The sequence below is a fragment of the Podarcis muralis genome, chromosome 13 (assembly GCF_964188315.1).
Source record: "Podarcis muralis chromosome 13, rPodMur119.hap1.1, whole genome shotgun sequence".
Lineage (NCBI taxonomy): Eukaryota > Metazoa > Chordata > Lepidosauria > Squamata > Lacertidae > Podarcis > Podarcis muralis.
In genome coordinates this window covers 30,245,203-30,266,943 of record NC_135667.1, presented here as the reverse complement: position 1 = coordinate 30,266,943, position 21,741 = coordinate 30,245,203, and the positions used below count along the sequence as shown (strand labels likewise).

Below are 21,741 nucleotides of genomic sequence, written 5' to 3'. Positions count from 1 at the left end.
TGGAAAGCCACAGCTTTCCCACCCCATGTTCAAGGGTTTGAAGGCAAACAACTAAGGGTTCATCCACACTTCCATTTGCCTCGCAGCTGTACCCTGGGAAAACCATGGTTTAGCACAGAATCAGAACAAACAGCAATCAGGTTTTGTGTGGATTGTTGTTTGTTCCGATTTAGCACTGAAGAGCAGGTTTTCTGGAGTAAAGCGCCTGAGCAAAGTCAAAACTGCTTGGACTTGTGCCTAGAAAGCACTGGAAAAGTTGAAAACCTCTCAGACCTGCACTTTCTAGGCATGGGGCAAGAGGAAATATGGACAATCCCTTGGTCATATTCAGAGGAGATGCATTAGAATCAATGGAGTTAAGTTCATTGTTTTTGGTGGATTTGCTGTTGAGTATTACTAACAGTGTTGTGACAGCATTTTGTTTCAATTATCAGAAAATCTATGTTAGTGCTGAACTAAAAATTCCTGATTCAGCAGGAAACCATGGGCAATGAGCTTTAGGAAGATAATTCTTCCAAAAAATTACACACCTCTTTTCCTGGACTCTGTTATTTAGCAAAGCAGTAATTAACGTTAATCTCTCATCAAGTCAGAAAACAAGAGACTGAGAAGGGCTTGTGTGTCATAAATTCCATATCTCCTTTTAAGCATGTAGAAAGATAAGAAATGATGCTTTTTATTCTTTGCAGAAGGAAAAGAAGAGGATTATTTGTGTTATTCCTTGCTTGAGTTACAATGATTGCCATTGTGTTGAAGCGGCGATGCTCAAAAACATAACACACAAGGATAATAAAAGTGCTCTAAAATGAAGTGGAAGCGGGGAGGAGAGAAATTGTGATGAAACAAAGAAAGACTTCTTAGGGCATTGCCACAATTTCTAAGTGGGATTCAATCATATACTGGCAAATTCAGGCTGCACCATGAAAGTTAATTGTGAGCTCTTGCACAAGGAACCCTCTTCCCCCAAAGATCAGCCTTTCTGCAGCAAGGAAAGTGACAGGAAATGCACTGGAAAGTGTGGGATGAGACTTGTTTGACACAGTGGCATCTAACTTCCCCACAAACAAATCAGAACAAATGTTCAATAAGCAGTCAACGTCATCTAAACTCCCTGCAAATGGATCAGGTTCTATGCTCAGCAAGTTGTCTAGAAGTGTCTTGTGTTTTTGTCAACCATTTTCTGCCACTCTGATGTACACTTCTCTTTTCCCCACTACTCCCCTTGAGAAATTTTTTAGTTTTACACCAGTCTTAAATAAGGGTCACCCCACCACATACTTTTCCTAGGTGGTTTTTATGAACATGGAGAGGCTCTGGGTTTAAGTTGAGCACCATGGAGGCAGCAGCGTAGCTAGCCGCCCAGGTGCCCGGTGTGGCGTGCGTGTCCTGCAGGCAGACACAAGCCCCACGCTGCTAAAAAAAAGCAGTGTGGAGCTTGCAGGTAGTCCGCCCGCTGTCTCCCCCTCAGGAGAGATGCATGGCTCAGACATGCTGCAGTCCCCGCAGTGTGGCACCCAATGCCCCCTGCCTCACCTAGCTACCAGTGGCATAGGAAGGGGGGTGCCGAAGTTATTTTTTCAAAAAAAGTGTTATGAGCCCATTTTTTAATACAGTAGTACCTTGGGTTACGGGACGCGGGTGGCGCTGTGGGTAAAAGCCTCAGCGCCTAGGGCTTGCCGATCGAAAGGTCGGCGGTTCGAATCCCCGCGGTGGGGTGCACTCCTGTTGTTCGGTCCCAGCGCCTGCCAACCTAGCAGTTCGAAAGCACTCCCGGGTGCAAGTAGATAAATAGGGACCGCTTACTGGCGGGAAGGTAAACGGCGTTTCCGTGTGCTGCGCTGGCTCGCCAGATGCAGCTTTGTCACGTTGGCCACGTGACCCGGAAGTGTCTGCGGACAGCGCTGGCCCCCGGCCTCTTGAGTGAGATGGGCGCACAACTCTAGAGTCTGTCAAGACTGGCCTGTACGGGCAGGGGTACCTTTACCTTTACCTTTTACCTAGGGTTACAGACGCTTCAGGTTACAGACTCTGCTAACCCAGAAATAGTACCTCGGGTTAAGAACTTTACCTCAGGATGAGAACAGAAATTGTGTGCTGGCGGTGCAGCGGCAGCAGGAGGCCCCATTAGCTAAAGTGGTACCTCAGGTTAAGAACAGTTTCTGGTTAAGAACAGACCTCCAGAATGGATTAAGTTCTTAACCTGAGGTACCACGTATATATTTTAAAAATACATATTTTTGCTATTTTGTCACTCCTCTCAGTGAGGGCCACCGCACCCCCCTTCCTATACCACTGCACGGAGGCTCCCAGAGAGCAGAAGGTCAGGGTGCTGAAAGCTGGAGAAGAACCAAAGAGACCACTAGATCAGGCCAATGGCCCATCCAGTCCAGCATACTGTTCTCACAGTAGCCAACCAGATGCCTGTGGGAAGCCTTAAACCAGGATTTGAGCACAAGAGCATTCTCTGCCTCCTAGGTTTCCAGCAATTGGTTTCCAGAAGTGTTGCTGCCTCCAACTGTAGCGGCAGGACATGGCCTTTATGGCTAGTAGCCACTGAAAGCCCTCTCCTCCATGAAAACGTTGAGCTACTTACTCCAGAACAATGTTTTTTCATATACCCTTTAGCACATTCCCATTCTTTTAATAAGTATATCGGTATGTAACGAATGAAACTTTGCAGGGTTAAAGAAAGAGAAAAATGGTGCAAAAAGTTTAAAGATAGAGGTAATCTACATTAGACACAACAATTTAGAAAGAGTAAAAAATTTGAGGTCTTAGAACAAAGGAAGGATGTCAGTATGAATATATGTATGTAATGATTAGAATGATGATATGGTTTTATTTGTAGATATGTGTTTTTGTTTTTTGTTCTTTTTTCTCTTGTGGTTTTTTTCTTGTTTGTACTGCTTTATTTTGGATTCAGTGTTTGTAATTTTTGTTGTAATTTTGCATTGAAAATATTTTTTTTTTTAAAGAAAACGTTGAGCTTCTTCCAAATGAGAGCAAGTGGAGGCTTATCTGTGGTGGTTTAGAGGTGCTGCCGGGTTCACTCGGACATATGGCGCCAAGCAGCTGTGGGACAGCTGGGAGGAGCATATCCAGGAGGAAGCTGTTCTTCCCCTGGCAATTGTCCATTTCCCCCTTGTGCCAAGGCAAACCCCACATTTTGAGAATCTCATCAACCAAAACGTCCCCTCCGCAGCCGGGAACGTGTTGCAAACCAGGAAATGCCATGAAGTTAAGAGTTTCAGCCGGTTGAGGATGTGACCCCAGGGTTTCTCGCTGAGGCACCCAGTTCCTTTGAAGCTGGCATTTAAGTTTTAATTTCCTTCTGCACCGGCTGGGGTGAAAGCGTAGGGAGATAGACAGACTTGGTAGGAGTATATTAAAAGGGATTTGGGATGGAAGTTTATCATTACTTGGAAATAAACCCCAGGCTTCTGGGCCATTTCTATGAGCAAGGCTTGAGGTAATTAACTCAGTTTACAGTAGCTTTAGCCTCGGATGAGTCAACCAGCTATACCATCTGCCCAGGCAGTACCTGTGTGCTAGCTTTGGGGGTTTCCAACAGACACTGTTGTCCTAATGAAGAAAGGTTAACAAACTGGTTGGTTGCACCTGAAGCAATGGTGTGAACTCAGTTCTAATAAACAGAGGGCTTGTCCACACTTCTCTTTGCCCCATCGCTTCCCCTTGGGAAAAACCCGTTCTTTAACACTGAATCAGAGCAAAGGTCCATTGAGTTTTCATTTGCTCTGATTAAGCAGTAAAGAGGGTTCCCCCCCCCCCCCCCCCACAGACAGTGATGGGGCAAATGGAAAGCTGCTTGGACCCCTGCATAGAAAGCATGGGGAAATAGGGAAACCTCTTGAACCAATGCTTTCTAAGGACAGGACAAGCCACCACTGGTAGAAGGTGTAAGCAAGGAGCGAAATGCGCTTAGTGTTAATCTGGCTTTTCAAAAAGTCTGGCAGGGAATTTGTGCAGATGGAAAATCTTCTTTAAAACCCGCTGCTGATTCTCCCCACCTGCGATTCCAAGCGACAAGCTATTTGCTAGGCATTCCTGTTCCTTTTCCAGCTGGAGAGTCTTTCAACAGTGCCTTCAACATGCGTGTAAATACTGTCTTTACTGTACCTTGGCAATATTGTAGTGGTTTTCTATTGTTACTTAAAGCAAATAATGAAAAAGTAATGACTCAACATTTTCTCTGACAATTTCTCTTGTAGAATACAGCAAGTTCCTGGCTGTTGTTGTTGTTTGCTGAATCAAATCTGTCCCTGTTCATATTTGTCCAGCTTCATTAAAAAGTGAGAAAAGACCAAAACGTCTTCCTAGGAAAAAGCATCTCTCAAGACTGGTTTGTTCAAAAATGAGGTTTTATTTCTACTGAAAATGTTATCAGAATGCCAAAAACCCCCACCAAAAAACCTTTAAAATGCCCAGTTCAGCTTAGAAGGCTCTGGTACCATTGGACTATGAGACACCAGATGTATGACTTCATCTAGTTCTCAAAATGAACCCTAATTTCCTCCCACTCTAAAATATTTCTAAGTGAACGGAATAGCTGTTTATTCCTTGACTTTTGCCTTTCAGGTGGATGGGCAGCAGTGTTAGGAGGGTGGTGAGACTGGTGGAGCCCTCAACTTTCACTATTTAAACTCTTAGTGGTGTTGGGCCTGAAGTGCAGAAAGCGGGCGGTAAACTTAAGTCCGTATGGCAGACACTCCAATTTCATTAAGAGCAAACATTTGTCAGTACCACAAAGGACTCAGAAGATGTATAATCAGCAGCCCCTTTGGGCTATTATGCCAGTAGAGAGAATGAGATTTAATAACCAGAGTAATTAGCTAGCCCCAAATCCAGCAAGCAACTAAATAAGAGACACTTCTGAAGTCAAACATCGTTGGACAGGCAACACCCTTCTCGTGAAGTACCACAAGAAAAATGTTGACTGGGGAATTATTTTCTCGAGTGAGAAAATGGAGAAACGAAAAACACAGTGAACTAGCAAGGCTAAAGCTAAGGTTGGGACTGAAATGGAAAATAATGCAGTCCCACTCAAGTTGTGGTGGGGGGCTTCTTTGAGAGGACATCGGGTAATGCCATAGCAACTTATTATACCATCCCCCCCAACCCAGCAAAATGAATTTGCTTCACAAAATTATTTGCTGCACATATTGATGCTTAATATATACTGAAAAGTCACCAGATTGTTCAAAATTCCACTGACATTTGTATTTGCCAAAAGGCAACGATCCCACCTTGCCACCCCAGTTATAATAGCAGGCATCAATATTAAATTTCAGGCTGTAAAATGTAGAGCCTCTGTATTGTTATATGGCCAAACTTAATTCAGAGCTATTACACTAAATTTAAGCCAGGGTTGTTGACTGGTTAGAGCAGCATTAGCCAAACTAGTGACCTTTATTGGTTTAGTACTAAATCTCCCAGCAGCCCTAAGCAACATGAATAATGGTCAGTCCAAAAAACCTGGAGGGCATCAGTTTAGGGAAGGCTGCTCTAACCAAGCCACCACACTGGCTTAAATTCTGAGTAAAAAATTCACATTCAACCTTTGATTATTTGTGAATATTCATTCAGCATTTGAGCGAATAATTTTCAGCTATATATTGAATTGGGAAACATAACTGCTTTCACGCTTAAAATGGGTCACGTTTCAATTCTACTAGAGTTGTGTGTGGAATATCCTTAGATTTTGATTTTTGGGTGGAAAATAGAAATGTGCTACTCCCCTCTTGCCCCCATTCAGTGACATTGTTCCTTCTTAGCTACAGGAGCTTTGGTACCAGCCACCCCCTCCCAGTCTCATCTTCTTTCTCCTTCCTAAATGAGTCGTAAGAGTGACCCCCCTAGCAAAGCAGGAGTCCTTTGATGAATACAATGACACAACAATGTGACATATGCAAATCATATCTGACTACAGAATGAAGTTACTGGGGCAAATCAGGGAGGCTGAGAATGAGGACAATGCTTCTGGGACATAGGTGAGCCCAGCCAATCAAGGATCACGGAATGAATAGAGCGACACCACCAATACCACACAGTCAATCAAATTTGTCAACTTGATGACATCACTGAGGGCAGCAGACGAAATCCTTTTCAAACAAGATCAAGTCAGGCAGCTATTTCTCAAGAGGTGTCAACGTCGTCGGTGAAAAGGAGGCGCTTTTCAACACTCAATCAATCAAAGTTCGAAAACTGAGTTGTTTTGTCTCATCCTTAAATTGACGAGATTGCATTCCAGCTGTGGAACAAAATTAGGCTGGCTCAGGAAAGCCTCTTTTCATCCTGTAGGCAAAAGAGGCTATTATGTACTGCAGTGCCACAATCTGTTTGCCAAGTGTGTCTCACAAACAACACAACATTTTACTCCTCGTTGGGTTTTTTCCTCCTCCCAGAGAGCTGCTGACACGCGCAGCATCTTCTTCAGATCCCATTATATCTTTGCCTTTGGGAGATCTGTGGCACAGATAATTACAGTATCCAATGCTGCGAGTTTAGAAGAAGGGGGGGGGAACCACCTCACACACAAAGCAAAAAAGGAGCTCAACCAGTACTGGTGACACCCTCTGCAGAAAGTATAAATAGAGACCTGGTGGGGCCCGGAGCCTAGCAGTCTTACTTTACATCCAGCAGTGCCTCTTGCTTCCTGCTTAGCACTAGAGATCCTCCATCACCGTCACAATGAGCTGTAGCGCAAGGCACACCGTCTTAACAGCTGGAAGAAGCAGCAGCGGCAGCTGCAACCTTGGTGGAGGGAGGGTGGGGGTCTCCTCGGTCTCCTCTGGACGGTACACTTCCTGCGGGCTAGGCAACGGGAGAGCCAACTTCTCTGGCCGGAGCCATGTCGGAGGAGGCTCCACTTGTGCCTACGGAGCAGGAAGAAGCCAGTTCTCAAGCGGAAGTTGCAGCGGGGCCTTTGTTGGTGGCGGACATCTTGGGGGAAGTGCCAGCTCTCATGCTGGGAGCGTTGCGGCTAGGAGCGGTGCAGTTGGTGGCACTGGTGGTGGGCATGCTGGCATGGTTGGTGGCATGGGTGGTGTGGTTGGAGGTGTTCCTGCTGGCATGGTTGGTGCCATGGGTGGCGTGGTCGGAGGCCCCCATCCTGGTATGGTTGGTGCCATGGGTGGCGTGGTTGGAGGCGTTCCTGCCGGCATGGTTGGTGGCATGGGTGGTCCTACGGTAGTTGGCGGAATGGTCAGCGAACCTTTCTGCGGAGGCATGTTCTCTAACCTTGATGGGAAAATGACCATGCAGAATCTCAACGACCGCCTGGCTAGTTACCTGGACAAAGTCCGGTGCTTGGAGGAGGAGAATGCTGAGCTCGAGTGTCGGATCCGGGAATTTTATGCCAAGCAAGGCCCGCTCTGCGAACCCAAGGACTACAGCCATTACCACCAGCAAATTGAAGATTATAAGAACCAGGTAGGGTGCCAATGGACAGCCAACTTTTAGTCATTCTTGCATGCTTTCCTTTGAACTGACTACAGACAGCAGGCCTTGGCTTAAGCTCAGAACTGAAATGACAGTGGTGTGAAGTCAGTTCATGAAAGACAAAGGACTGAAATTGTCTTAAGCTTGTTCTTGGAATTCCCAAACTCATTCAGTAGATACTCTGTTTCCTTAAAACTTGGTATTGCTATTTTTCAACGTTGAAAGGCTTGTTCAGATGTGTGATGTGGACTGTATGAAACTAGAACTGCAATCAGCAAGACTTAAAAAAAAAATCCTACAAGATTATTATCTTCATTTCATATTGGTGTATCGCCTATGATGTTCCACTGCAATTTCTACTGCTATCATTCCAACTGTGGGGGAGCCTGTGTATAGTTTGGGTGGTTTGTGGTTGCATGGATGGCATTTTGCTAGGCCCACAGTGCAGTAGCGGACTGTGTGGTAGGGCATCAGTGCTTACCTGACCTCCTGAAAGTGGAGTCGCTGCTGCTTACCTAGAAGGAGTGGAGGTGGGATGATGTGCTAGGGAGGTTGGGATGACACAAATGCACTGTCAGGAGTGTGGATTGGCTTTGTAGATGTGCTTCCATTGCAGTGACCTCCCCACCGTGTCTCTCCTTTCCCTCCCCTTCCTGTCAATCAGCAGTAACTCATCTGTTGGGAGGTCAAGTAAGCACTGCTGCCTCACTACCCACTTGTGATCATGGTGGCTTGCTGACTTGTGGTTCACCTGTGTGTAGATATGGAACTGTTATGGACCAGTTGCACACAATGTCTGAAGACTGGCATGAAGATAGAGTAAGGCTGATAAACATCTGGCGTGGATTGATGCACTGTGAATCTTAATACTAGATCTTCACATGCAGGGGTGGTAACTGGTCTCTTGTTAACTTTTTCTGTACCCAGCTCATTTGTACAAGCGTGGAGAACAACAAACTCCTGCTGTGCATTGATAACAGCAAGCTGACTGCTGATGACTTCAGAACCAAGTGAGTAATTCTCAGTAAACAAGGGGGCGTATGGAACAAATATGTGTGCGTTAGATGGGGTCCCATTGTTCGAGTGAGGGAATATTCTTGGTGGCTCAGGTTATCTGCTGTTGGGACTGTCTGAAGATGGGGGTTTTGTCCTTCCAGCCATCAGGGATTGGAAGTGTCTATTCTGCGGGAATACATGGTGTTCCTCAGAACTGAAGGCCATTTCTGCTCTAGGGTGGGGAGCCTTTGGCCTTTCAGAAGTTTCTGGGCTACAGATCCCCTCACCTCTCATTCTTAGCTATGCTAGCTAGGATTGGTGGGAGTTGGAGTCCATCAACTTGTGGAAGTCCACAGTTTCTCCATTCCAGCTATAAGACACATGAGGGGGACTGTAACACGTTTCCTGGGGCAGCAAAGCCAAGTCTTGACAATGTAATCAGCAAACAAAATCATCTTGTTTGTTGGATATTTCCCCGTGTTTCCTCTTTCTATACTCCGTGGCATACAATCTCAAGTTGGAGATGCGTTTCCCACAATGTGGGAAAGCCTATCAGAGCTAGCAGCCCTCCTGAAAAGCTAGGCTATAAGAGTGATGATCACAATTGGCCTTCCCTGAGGAGGGACCACAATAATAATCCAGCAACGAATAATGGAATTCTCATGCTCTGCTCTTTGTGGCTTAGGTATGAGACGGAATGCTGCCTCCGTCAGAATGTGGAGGCTGACATCAATGGCCTGCATCAAATCCTGGATCAGCTGACTGCCTGCAGGTCTGACCTGGAAGTGCAGTGTGAGAACTTGCAGGATGAGCTGTGTTGCCTGAAGAAGAACCATGAGGAGGTGAGGGACACTGCCTTCTCCTTTAATGAAGTCAAAATGGAACATGTGGAATGATGCTTTCTTGATCCCAAGGGCATTTTTGAACATGGCACAGCTTTATAAAATGAGTAGATTGGATCTAAGACGTGGATAGCTGAGTGCATTTTCAGCCACTGAAGAAACTTTGATCTATTAACTGGCAGAGCATCAGTCCCTAGCAAAACTGCCTAGAGCAGGACTGAGCAAGTTATGACCCTTCAGTTGTTGTTAGACTACAACTCCTATCACCCCCAGCTATCAGGACATGCTGGCAGGGGCTGATGGGAGTTGGAGTCCAATGGAAACTGGAGGGCCACAGCCTGACCACCTCTGGCCTAGGGACTCTTCCTTTCACTTGCATAGTTAACATATCACAACAATGCACGAGCCTCTTTATATTAAGGGGTATTCAGTCACATGCATTTTGAAGCAGCACAGCCCCAGAATGGCACTGCCATTCACTGTTGGTCCAGAGAGGATCCATCTTGTCTTCTTGAGACAGATCTCCTGCTTTGAGCCTTCATTGACTTCTATTATCACGATAGTTCTCATTAGAGAGTTCATTGGGGGTAGAATGGATAGTAGAAAATGGGAGGTGAGAATCTGCCATGGGGGTGGGCAGAGGCTTCATTTGGCTTGCAATCTTTTTTTTTTGCAGGAAGTCACCTGCCTGAAGAACCAGTCAACCGGAGATGTGAATGTGGAAGTCAATGCTTGCCCTGGACCGGATCTGAGGAAGATCCTGGAAGAGATGAGGTGCAAGTATGAGGCAATGATAGACGGCAACCGCAAGGAGGTCGAAGCATGGTATGGATCCAAGGTAAGCTGTACACCTCCAAGTCCATAATACATAAAGCAGAGGTACAATGGGGACTGTAAAAGAATTCAAGTAAAATTGAAAAGTGCAATGGATACAGTCAGTGGTTAATTCCAAATAAATCAAGCCTGCTTGGATGTCAACCCCTAGACATGGAGAAGCTATTTACACCTATTTCTAGTTGCATGTAGGCTGCTTGCGTAAGCATTGGGGGGAAAACCTACTCTGAATATGCTCAGAAGCACTCTCCTTTCATGATTTCTTACATTACTACAGATATTATGCATTCTCTATAGACTGCTCCACCATATCATGTTGGCCAAGCAGGTCTACTCTTAAGGGCAGGTGCTTTTTGGACAAATAGCCAGCATGGGAATCTCTGTCCAGATCAGGAGTCTAATTCAGGGGTGGGGCTTAGGGTGTTGTAAAACCTCTCCTTACTCTGGGCCCAACCTGCATCAGGACCTCTGCATCTGCAACTGATGCTGCCAAAAAGGATTCCATTCATTGGGACACTTTCATGGGTACTTTCCCCTTTAGAAGTATTTAGAAGGAAGCCCCAGAAATACCCTCAGTGAGGAGAAACATAGGAAGCTGCTGTACACTTAGCCAGACCATCTGTTTTGTCTAGCTTAGCGCTGTCTTGCCTGACTGACAATGGCTCTTCTGAAACTTCAGGCTTTTAGATGTCAGGGATCAAACATGGGACCTTTTGCGTGCAAAGCTGAGCTTCATCCTTTCCCTAATTCCACACATTACAGATTGAGGAGGTGAATCGTGATGTCTCCACCAGCAGCCAGGAGATCGAAGAAAGCAATAACAAGGTCACGGAACTGAGACGCCAACTGCAAGCCCTGGAGATCGACTATGATGCCCAGTGCAGCCTGGTAAAAGAGAGAGCAAGAGTTTCCTTTGGCATCATTGAAGCTGCATGCTGTTGGGGTGGCAGAGATCAATAAACTACAGCAGGCAGCAACATGCCTTCATGCAATGAACTGGCACAAGCCACGACTGGAGGAGGGCAATGAGAACAATGATGATGGGGAGCTGGTGTGCTCATCCCTGCTCTCCCCTCTTGGGTTTTACTCTAGGCCAGTGGTTCTCAACCATAGCTGTCAACGTTTCCCTTTTTTAAAGGGAAATTCCCTTATTCCGAATAGGATTCCTTGCAAGAAAAGGGAAAAGTTGACAGCTATGCTCTCAACCTGTGGGTCCCCAGATGTTGTTGGACTACAACTCCCATCATCCCTGAGCCTTGCTAGCTAGGGGTGATGGGAGTTATAGTTCAACAACATCTGGGGACCCACAGATTGAGAAAGGCTGCTCTAGACTCTAGTTTCAGAATTCCTGGAGAAGGCTCTAATCCAGCTTCACCTGCTCTTCCTCCACCCCTTTCCTTGCCATTGTGCTTTAGTGGCTGAGATTGAACAGGGCAACCCGATGCAAGCTTGCATCACCCTGTGCACACTATGCTAATCATTGGGACATGCAGTGCATGTGGCTTTGCAAGCCCCAGTGATCAGCTGTGACATCAGGTGATTGACAGGTTGGCAGCCAGTTTCCTATGCCTGGGGAAAACCATGTTCACACCCCAGCTCACTTATGGATTTTTTCTTACAGTGTAAACCCAATGAAAAAACAAACAAACAAACAAGGAAATATTTCTAATGCTAGTCTGTGTCCCTCCCTCCTGCCTCCCTTTTGCCAACTACAGTGGTGCCCCACAAGACGAATGCCTCGCAAGATGGAAAACCCGCTAGACGAAAGGGTTTTCCGTTTTGGAGGCGCTTCGCAAAATGAATTTCCCTATGGGGTTGCTTCGCAAGATGAAAAAATCTTGCGTGTCCCTGCGGTTTTTCCCCGCTCCCCCCCTTTTCCTAAGGTGCTAAGCCGCCTATCAGCTGTTCCGCTGATAACCCGCTTAACAGCTGATCTCTGAAAGCCGCTAGACCGCTGTAGCGCTAATCCGCTAAGCTGTCAATGGGCTTGCTTCGCAAGACGAAAAAACCGCTAGATGAAGAGAATCGCGGAATGGATTCTTTTCGTCTTGCGAGGCACCACTGTATAGCCCCATTCATGCCATACATTTAAAGCACTATGATTCCATTTTAAACAGCCATGGCTTCCCCCAAAGGATTCTGGGAGCTGTAGTTTGTTGTGAGTTCTGAGAATTGTTAGGAGACCACCCCTCCCCATTCCCCTCCCATAGTTCCCCTCCCCTCTGAAGAGGGGTTGATAGTTAAAGCACTGTGGCAACTGTGAGGGGTCTAGGGGTCTCTTAGCAACTCTCAGCACCCACAACAAACTACACTCCCCATAATTCCTAGGTATGATCTTGCTTTAAATGTATAGTGCAGATGGGGCCTAAAAGCAACATTCATTCATTCCACTTTTATCTTTCGCCCCAATGAGCTGAAAATGGTGTACACAGTTACCCCCTCATTTAATCCCCACAACAACCTTGCTGAGTGAAATTAAACCCTTTTTATTTTGTAGTAATTAACACAATGGTTATGCTTATCTTCCACAACTGTACTCCTTTTAAAAAAGAGAAATGGTGGGTTCTGTTTTGTTTCCCAGAGGGACACCCTGGAAGCCTCTCTGGCTGAAACGGAGCACCGCTACAACAACCACTTGGGCGAGCTTCAGGAGCGCATTTCCTGCCTGGAGCAGCAGCTGGCAGAGCTGCGCTCGGAAATGGAGTGCCAGAACCATGAATACACGGAGCTCCTCGATGTCAAAAGCCGGCTGGAGCAGGAGATTGCCACGTACCGCTGCTTGCTGGAGGGCGGGCAGCATGATATAGTGTAAGTAGCATGCAGAGACGTCAGTCACCTCCAGACCGTCAATGTTTTGCTGGTGGGATTCAAGCGCCTACTGGAAATGTGGTTTCGTGCAGTTGAAGCTGATTAACGCAGCTTAACAGATGCACTTTTCCAAAAGGGACTTTTTAAAGGATGGGGGAGTAATTCAGGCCAGCGTGCGCTTACAGGCAAACCTACCCAATTCACACTTCTCAAAACTGAAACACAGGCATTTTTCGAAATTTGCACTTTGCTGATTCTGCAGTGCAATTCTTCAGTCAAGTAACAACAACAACAGCAAAAATTTATTATTTATACCGAGCCACTTTGGGCAGCTCCCAACAGAATACTAAAAACACGATAAAACATCAAACATTAAAAACGTCTCTAAACAGGACAGCTTTCAGATGTCTTCTAAAAGTCAGATCGTTGTTTATTTCCTTGACATCTGATGGGAGGGTGTTCCACAGGGCAGGCGCCACTACTGAGAAGGCCCTCTGCCTGGTTCCCTGTAACTTCACTTCTTGCAGTGAGGGAACTGCCAGAAGGCCCTCGGAGCTGGACCTCCATGTCTGGGCTGAATGATGCAGGTGGAGATGCTCCTTCAGCTATACTGAATAATTTGTATAGAAATATGTTCTCTCTCTCACACACACAAAATGCTAAGTGCTATTTTTATTAAAGCAACTAGTTCTTTTGGATGTGGGAACTCAAGAGTCAAATCCTCGCTCTGCTCTGAAGCAGCTTGGGTAATCTTGGGTGAGCCGTTCCTACTTAAGGCAAACCCAACTCACTGGTTTTTTGTGTGTGTGAAGGCAAAAGCACTGCCCTAAACTCCTTGAAGGAACAGCAAGCGTTTAACAAAGAGTTAAGGGTTAATCCTCACCACTTATAACCTGATTAGTTTCAGGGCATCTATGTCACCTCTATGAGAAGGATCATATTAGGGTCCTCCTCTTTCAGCCCATTAATCTCTCCCCAGGCCTTTCCCACTTTCCTTGGCTTCCTTTCCCCCACTGCTGAGCTTAATCTATAATTAGATGAATGGCATGGGGGGAAATCCTCCCCCTGCACTGCCCAATTATTTTCAGATTACAGCTCAACTGTTAGGAAGAGGGAACATGACTAAATCCAGCTGCCATGCTGCCTTTGGAGGAAGGGATTAAAGGATCACACTCTTTTTCAATGGACAGTTTGCTATGCTTTCATGCCGCAGAGTGAAAAAGGGACTTTGTTTTTCACCGCACAGCGTGGTATCGAATAGGGTTGCTGCCTTATTATTGAATATAGGATTTAGCATCATGTATCCAAGTCATGGGAGGTAATAAGGTGCAATCAAGTCCATATGATGCACAGTTCATTTTAGGACATGAGTGTGCCCCTTCTCCAGGATACGCTTCAGATGCTAGATTTAGTTTCATAGATAGCCTGCTGTCCCCTTGACAAACTCAGAGTGCTTTGCATCAGGTTTCCAGAAAGTTGACTTACATAATAGTTTCAGGACTGTGTCGCCTGTCATCTTAAGTCACCCTTTTGCCACCTCGTTGCTAAAGCTAAGCAGGTCTGAGTCCGGTCAGTACCTGGATGGGGGACCCCTGAGGAGATACATGCATACTGCCTTGGATTCCACAATGGGGAAAAAGGTGGAAAATACATGTAAGCAAGTTAATAAAAAAAGACAAATAAGCTGTGCCCTAAGCATCAGATCTCCCACCAGAGATGTGGATGTTGAGAACTGTCATGGGTGCTTTAGTGGTGATTGCTGCATGGCAGGAGGTTGGACTAGATGACTCTCAGGGTCCCTTCCAATGCTACAATTCTACAGTTCTACAATTCTATGCTTAAGTGCAGGTGCAAGTGATTCTTACACCCACACAATCTTATAAGGAAATACTCAGTTTAGATAGAACAGCAGCTGATGACCAATGCACAGGGCTGGGGCCTCCCTGCTGCTGTATTTTGTCAGGATTGATTTGTAGCCTCGCTGATCAAGACTCTTCTTCTTTCTCTGCAGTGGCGGAGGGGGAGGAGCAGCTAGAGCCAGCAGCACGTCAGGTGGAAGATCTGGGGAAGTCCGGACATCCCACACTTACGTGACCCATTCCGCAGGTCATGCCTGCCACGGGGGCCACTTACACCACTAGATCGCAGGAACGGAACGCATAAGGTAAGAAATGTCCCCCACTCTGTCCTAGCCTTTGCATCCCCAACACCTATAAGGAAATGGGGGTGTGGGTGAGGGAATTCTGCAGCATTTGTTCCCTGTGTCATGTGCTGGTAGAAAGGCGGTGCCTGGGGTAGAACCAGGTCCTCCAAGAGCACTGAAATCAGGAGTGGGGAACCTGTGGCCCTTCAGATGTTGATTATTAGCCATGCTGGGGGCCAATGGGGGTTGGAGTCCAACAACACCTGGAAGGCCATTGATTCTTGAATCAAGGCTGGATTGAGTTGAAATTCTGACTGAGGCTCAAGCAGATGGTGGTGTAAGAACAGGCCGAAGATCAGAGCTATGATGTCCTGAGTATGTTTTATTATTTACGGCAAGTAAAATGTCTGTGGGCTTGCAATTATAAAAGTATGTCAAGGAAGGAAAAATGGATGGGAAGGAAAGAGGAAGATAAGCAAATTCAGGCACTGGTCTCTTAACAAAGCTGGCGAAGGGAGCCCTGGAGTCCCAATCTCACATATGCAGTTATAGAAACCTAGGAGCTGACATGCTTGAACCACTGAGTGATAGTTTCTCAGCTGACTGAGTCGCGTGGTTTCCTTAGAGCAGGGGTCTGCAACCTTTAAGACAAAAAGAGCCACTTGGACCCGTTTCCAAAGGGGGAAAAAACTGGGAGCCGCAAAACCATTGCGACATTTAAAACAAATATATCTCCAGAGCCGCGATCTGACAGCGGGCGGGAAGGTGACGTCGGGATGGTGCGTGACTAACGCACGCACCGCCCCCATGTGATGTCACAGCCAGTACAGCGCCCGCCACAGTGGGGAGTGTCGGGGCGCACAATGCGCCTCCTCCCCTCGCTAGTATCTGCCCCGGAGCCGCGACAAAGGTGTAAAAGAGCTGCATGCGGCTCCGGAGCCGCGGGTTGCAGACCCCTGCCTTAGAGTAACAATTCCTGGTCCACTGGATAAGGTCTAGGATCTGCTGCTCTAAAGCCTAGTTTCCATATGCATTTTCCCCCATTTGCATTCAGAGCTATAAAAAGATGCTATCTCTAAATGGGCCAATCATAGTTTCAAGAGTTTTTGAATTTCTGGGCTTTATGGAGCAGAGCCGTCTTTGAGAATAAGCGAGTAGGAGAAGAAAATCATTCGAACTCGCACAACTACACCTTGAGCTTATTGCAAATCTGTGCAGCTATTTTATTTTCCAAGATAGTTATGTGTGTCTTAGAGATAGTGGTGATGGGGGCATAGCAAGAACCACATGGGTGAACTGCCTGGTCACAGACTGGCATGCTATGAACTATTTTACAACACCTACAACTGGATAGTAATGGATCTCTGATTTGCTGAATGATGCCGTCATCTAAAATGTATTATGTGTACATGAACTTAAAATGTTTTCTGTTGAATGGAATCGTAATGGACAGCACCATTGATGCTTTTTTTTGCCATAATAATTCAATCTTGTTTTTCCTTATCTTTTCTAGAAAACTGCCAGAGAATGGGCAGAGAGCATGCTGCCCGCAAGAAGTAGTTAATCCAAGCTGTTGTTGGTCCATCTGCCCAGCGGTATCCTTCAAAGTTGATCAGATGCCCTACTTCATTGTCTCCAATCTACTTCCCCATTATTTTGCAGCATGCCATTTGCCCAGACTCTTGTTTCTCACCCATCATGCGTCAGTGCCGTGGTTGGCAACCTGCTGACCACCGAAAACAAAAGAAGTCCAAAAAAATAAATAAACCCCTTGCTTTTCTCTTGATGCCACCCAAGGCCTCTGTGTACAAAATTGTTGTTGTTTTTTCCTCATCCAAACATTTCTAAAAATCATATGGAGAATGCTGAGCCCTCCCTGCCAGTATATTTAATTATCCATGGTGTGGGGAAAGTGGATGGGGAGGTTTTCTCTCTTCCTCATGACAGTGAAAGGTCGAGCTGAATGGTAGGGGAAACAACACCTTAGAGACTAACGAAATCATTACGGCAAGAGACTAACACAGCTAACGCTGTCTGGTGGGAGTTTCAGGACACACGAAAGTACGTTCTTCACACAGTTCATAAAAGCTTCAGAATTTGCCACCACAGGATGTACTGATGGCCTCCAGCTTGGATGAATTTATAAGGGGATTAGACAAATTCATGGAAAATAAGACCATCCCTGGCTATTAGTCATGATGGGTATATGTTATTTCCACTATGGGAGGCAGGATGCTGTTGGGAAAAAGAGTGGGGAGAGGCTACTGTGCTCATGTCCTCCTTCTGGGCTTCCCAGAGTCATCTGGTTGGTCACTGCAAGAACAGAATGCTGAACTAGATAGGTTAGGTGTGGTGAACTTGTGGTCATCCAAATGTTGCTGAACTACAACTCCCATCATCCCTACCCATTGGGTCTTGTTGGCTGGGGCTTGTGGGATTTGTAGTTCAGCAACATCAGGGGGGAAGGTTTTCCACACCTGAGATAGGTCTTTGGTCTGATCCAGCAAGGCTCTTCTTATGGTCTTACATTCTTAGACAACATATGCAGGCAGCAGTCACATTAAGTTACCATATTCTTCCGATTCATCACTTGGACTAAAGTTATTGCTGTCTCAAAGGGTACAAAGTCAAGTGTGTGTTTTTGAATGTGTATAAATAAGCATGCCTGTGTGTTAGCGGAAGCATGTGTGTATGACTGTGCAGGCATGTGTATGTCCGTCCCTGAGTGTAGGTGTGCTACAACAACGCACTACCCCTACATTAGCTGGTTCAGTTTCCAGCTGGAAGCAAGATAGACCTCCCAAAACAGATCAGGCAGACTTCAGAATTTCTAAGAGATAGTGACTAATTGTCTCATTCCTCACTGAGAAGCTTATGAATTTTCCAAGCTCCCATGAGTGCTTTTTCTCATACAAGTATCAGGCACTCAGATTGACATTTTCCTTTTCTTCCAAGGAAATCCTTCAATTTATTCTCCAGAAGAGCCTGGCTCACAATTCTATGTTTCTATGTTTCATAGCTGTCAACTTTTCCCTTTTCTTGCAAGGAATCCTATTCGGAATAAGGGAATTTCCCTTAAAAAAGGGAAATGTTGACAGCTGAGGCCTGGCTGGATCTCAGACATCTGGTCCAGCATGTGCACAACAATGATTTGATTAGAAAGGGTTTCCAGATTGACAGTTCAGGCTCTGTCTTAGTCATGTGAGCTCTCAGATATCTTTGCAAAATGTTGTGTCCACTGTGCTACTCAGATGAAAGATCCTCCACAATAACTGAGCAATGGCTAGTTTATGAATAGTCTGGAAGAGCCCTCACCCTCCCATGTGATAAATACTGTCTTGTTAACCAACTCTCAGTATCCCTGAGAGAAGCATCTTGCTAGCTTCCAAGTTACGTTTAAGCAAGAGCTGATCAAAAGTGATCTCTTGAAATGCCAGGTAACCAGATTTCTTGTTTTTCTTCTGAAGTCAACATATGCCCATTTTTGTTGTTGCCACATCTCCATCCTATCCATTTATGATACTTATACACCAAGAAGAGGGTCCACATTGTGTCACAGACAGCCTTCAAGGGGCTGTCTGCCCAGGGATGGTATTGGCCAGAGGCAAGCAGTGGGCAAAGCAACTCATTTACCAGTAATTATTGGCTGCATACACACTACCATACCCTCCAACACGTTGCGACGAAAAACATGGACGCCATCTTCCAGGACCCTGCTCCCATGCAAGTCATGTAACCTGCATGAGACCACAGCCCCGGAAAAAAACATTTTTGTGCATGGTGCCCAAAAACGGGCATTTTGGGAGTACCATGCAAGATAGCAGCCTTATTTCAGGGGCACAAAATCGTGTGAGATCATGGTGCCCAAAATGGCCACCATGCTCTTATGTGGAAAACCCCACAGGATGTCCAAGTTTTACCGGGACAGTTGAGGGATATGTACCATATCTTTAAAGCACATTCAAGGCACATTCCTCCCTCAGTAATTCTAGGCATTGTAGTTTACCGCTCACAGAGTTACAGTTCCCAGGAACTAAAAACATACTACAGTGGCCAGAATTCTTTAAGGGGGGAAATGCACTTTGAAGGTATAATGTGTATACAGCCCTTATCTCTGTACAGTGGGCCGTGGGCCAGCCACCACATGGAAGCCAGAGGTTTCTACACTTGAATCACTTGAAAGAGGCCTTAGGACAGCTGAAGGACATAGCCCAGGCAGGGTAAAGATCTGAAGCAGGGTGTGGCGAAGCATGGCTGGAGAAGGGTGTGCAGCCTGGAATCAGACCTAGAAGGCCACATTTGACCCTCCGGTCTGAAGTTACCCGCCCTTGCTATAAACAGACATTTGTAAACTGTGGAATCCTCTCATATCTCAGCCCTGCATTCCTCTAAAGAACCTCCACTTTACCGCCCCTCTGCTAACACGAGGCTTTTCTATTCTGTCATGGAGATTATATAACAGTAGGGCGAGTCTGCCGTGACTGCTTGGGTTGGAGGAATGCCAGTTGGAGGATGCAGGTATTTGTACTAAGAATGTTTGATACTCTTAAATGATTACAATCCAGCGCTGTGTGATGCACTCCCGGGGTCACCACAAGTTCTCTTACATCAGATAACCATCACTCTTATTGTGTGCTTCCTGGAGGAATCAGCTTGGTTGCCAATAAGTGCAGAATTAGCTATGAGACGTTCTCATTAGCATCTTGGTCAAAAGCAACGCTCACAAACATACAGTGTAGAGATGTTCACGCGTGCAACTAGGATATTTTGCTGGGCTTGGCTGATTGCTTTTTAATAGATATAATGGGAAGAATAGCTAAACCTTATTTACCTCCCTACCATGACTGCCACCTCAGCTTGGCAAAGAAAGGTGGGGGAGATCTTGCAAAGAGCACAGTTCTTGGGCTTCAGAGCACCTGAGATGAGGTCCATATCTTATGACTGGGCTGCTTTTTCCTCTGCCTCTTTTTTTTGCCCCAAAGCAAGGGCATTGTGTAGCTGGTTGTCCTCTTCAGGACAAATGTATCATCTAGCCATTAGTTGAGGTGGCCCCACATATGGAAACAGCATAGCTTCATTGATGGTGATGCAGGAGAATGTGCTTCCCCGTCCAAATTCTGCACCAGGGACTGTCAAAACCTTGTGCCCAGAATCAAGGGTGCAAACCACACAATTTGTGTAACATACTCCGATTGTGACAGCCAAGTGATTCATGCAATTTTGAATTCTTAAGCACTCCAGAAGAATGTGTGAATGAACAGGAAGAAAGTGTGAATATGTGAATGTAAAAAGGGGTGGGTGGGAGAGAGAGAGACAAAGGACAGTGCCAGATGGTCAGTGTTTTCAGGTGTGATTCAGTCACATACTGGTCGGTTTAGGTCTTGTGCCACAAACACACTTCCCCCAAAGATCAGACTTTTGTGACAAGGATAAGGAAAGTGCCTCATGGTTCCTGAGGCAGTGAAGCCAGTGAAGACGATGTGATCAGCAAATGAAGCCATCTTATTTGTTGGATGATTTCCCTGCGCCTGCTCTTTCTATACTCTGCAACATATGATCTCAAGCTGGAGGTGCGTTTGCCACAGTGTGGGAAAAGATGGTCTCAAAGCCCATCAGAGCTTTTGGTCTTGTGTGCCACAGTGGCCATCTGGATGTTCCTGGAAGTCACAGGCCTCCTTCAGTAAGGAGGGAGGGATCTGTCAATTTCATTTCTCTTGGTTTCTCATTTTTCCAGTCTTAAATTCAGTCCTCCACATTTCTGCAACCATTTATGATTTTTCTAAAACAAAATCCCCATGAATATTCACCAGCATTTCAGTGCAAATTTCTCCGAATGAACACATTTTTCTGTGCAATTTAGCCCAATTTTTGCAAAGCAATTTTCCCTAATGCAGGCATGGCCAAACTTGGCCCTCCAGATGTTCTGGGACTACAATCTCTATCATCCCTGACCACTGATCCTGTTAGCTAGGGATGATGGGAGTTGTAGTCCTAAAACATCTGGAGGGCCAAGTTTGGCCATGCCTGCTCTAATGTAACAAATTTTTAATGATATTTTCACAAATATATATGCATTTTTATGGCCTCTTTACCCCAGTATATGCATATTTGTGCACACTTGTGCACATTTGTGGAGAACTGCGTTGCAAAACTCAGAGAAGTGGGAATTTCAAAGGATGGCTGTGTTTTGGTTCACATAATGCTTCAGAAAGCGTGGAATTGCCAGGTTTGCCTTTAAAAGCGAACTCCCCCCCATCCCTACCTTGAAATAAAAGTTGTACAAGTGTCCTGAAGGAACAGTGTGAGTAAAATCCCATGATGAATAATATTATCTTATTTTTTAAAAGAAAACAAGCATTCTGCATAAGCTGCAATTAAAGTAATAGGTCTGCCTCCTTGGCCAGAGGGACTTTTGAGCTGGGTCTTTGAGTCTTTGCTGACTTGCATTTAGGGAGAAGCTGAGATGCTGTTTTCCCGTTGGGGAAGTTGAGTTGTTTAGTAGGGCAAGGCAAGGAGATGGGGGAAGAACTGGGCTCTCTCATTTGTATTTCAAGATAGCATGAAATAAGGAACAAGAATTGCAAGGAGAACTGAAGAACTGGTGTGTGGCCTTGAGCAGTGCAACATTCCCCCTCCCACAGAGTTGAGTCTGTTCCCAGA

The 21,741-nt window shown here is 45.8% G+C and overlaps 1 protein-coding gene across 1 annotated transcript; it reads left to right on the top strand.

Annotated features, from left to right (window-relative positions):
• Positions 1-6,638: 6,638 nt before the first annotated feature.
• On the top strand, positions 6,639-15,096 carry LOC114582571 (keratin, type I cytoskeletal 19-like). Its single transcript, XM_028703683.2, has 7 exons — positions 6,639-7,449; positions 8,386-8,468; positions 9,140-9,296; positions 9,973-10,134; positions 10,893-11,018; positions 12,712-12,938; positions 14,950-15,096. The coding sequence occupies exons 1-7, from the start codon at positions 6,709-6,711 to the stop codon at positions 15,077-15,079; spliced, it is 1,626 nt and encodes a 541-aa protein (XP_028559516.2). The 5' UTR covers positions 6,639-6,708; the 3' UTR covers positions 15,080-15,096.
• Positions 15,097-21,741: the final 6,645 nt, after the last annotated feature.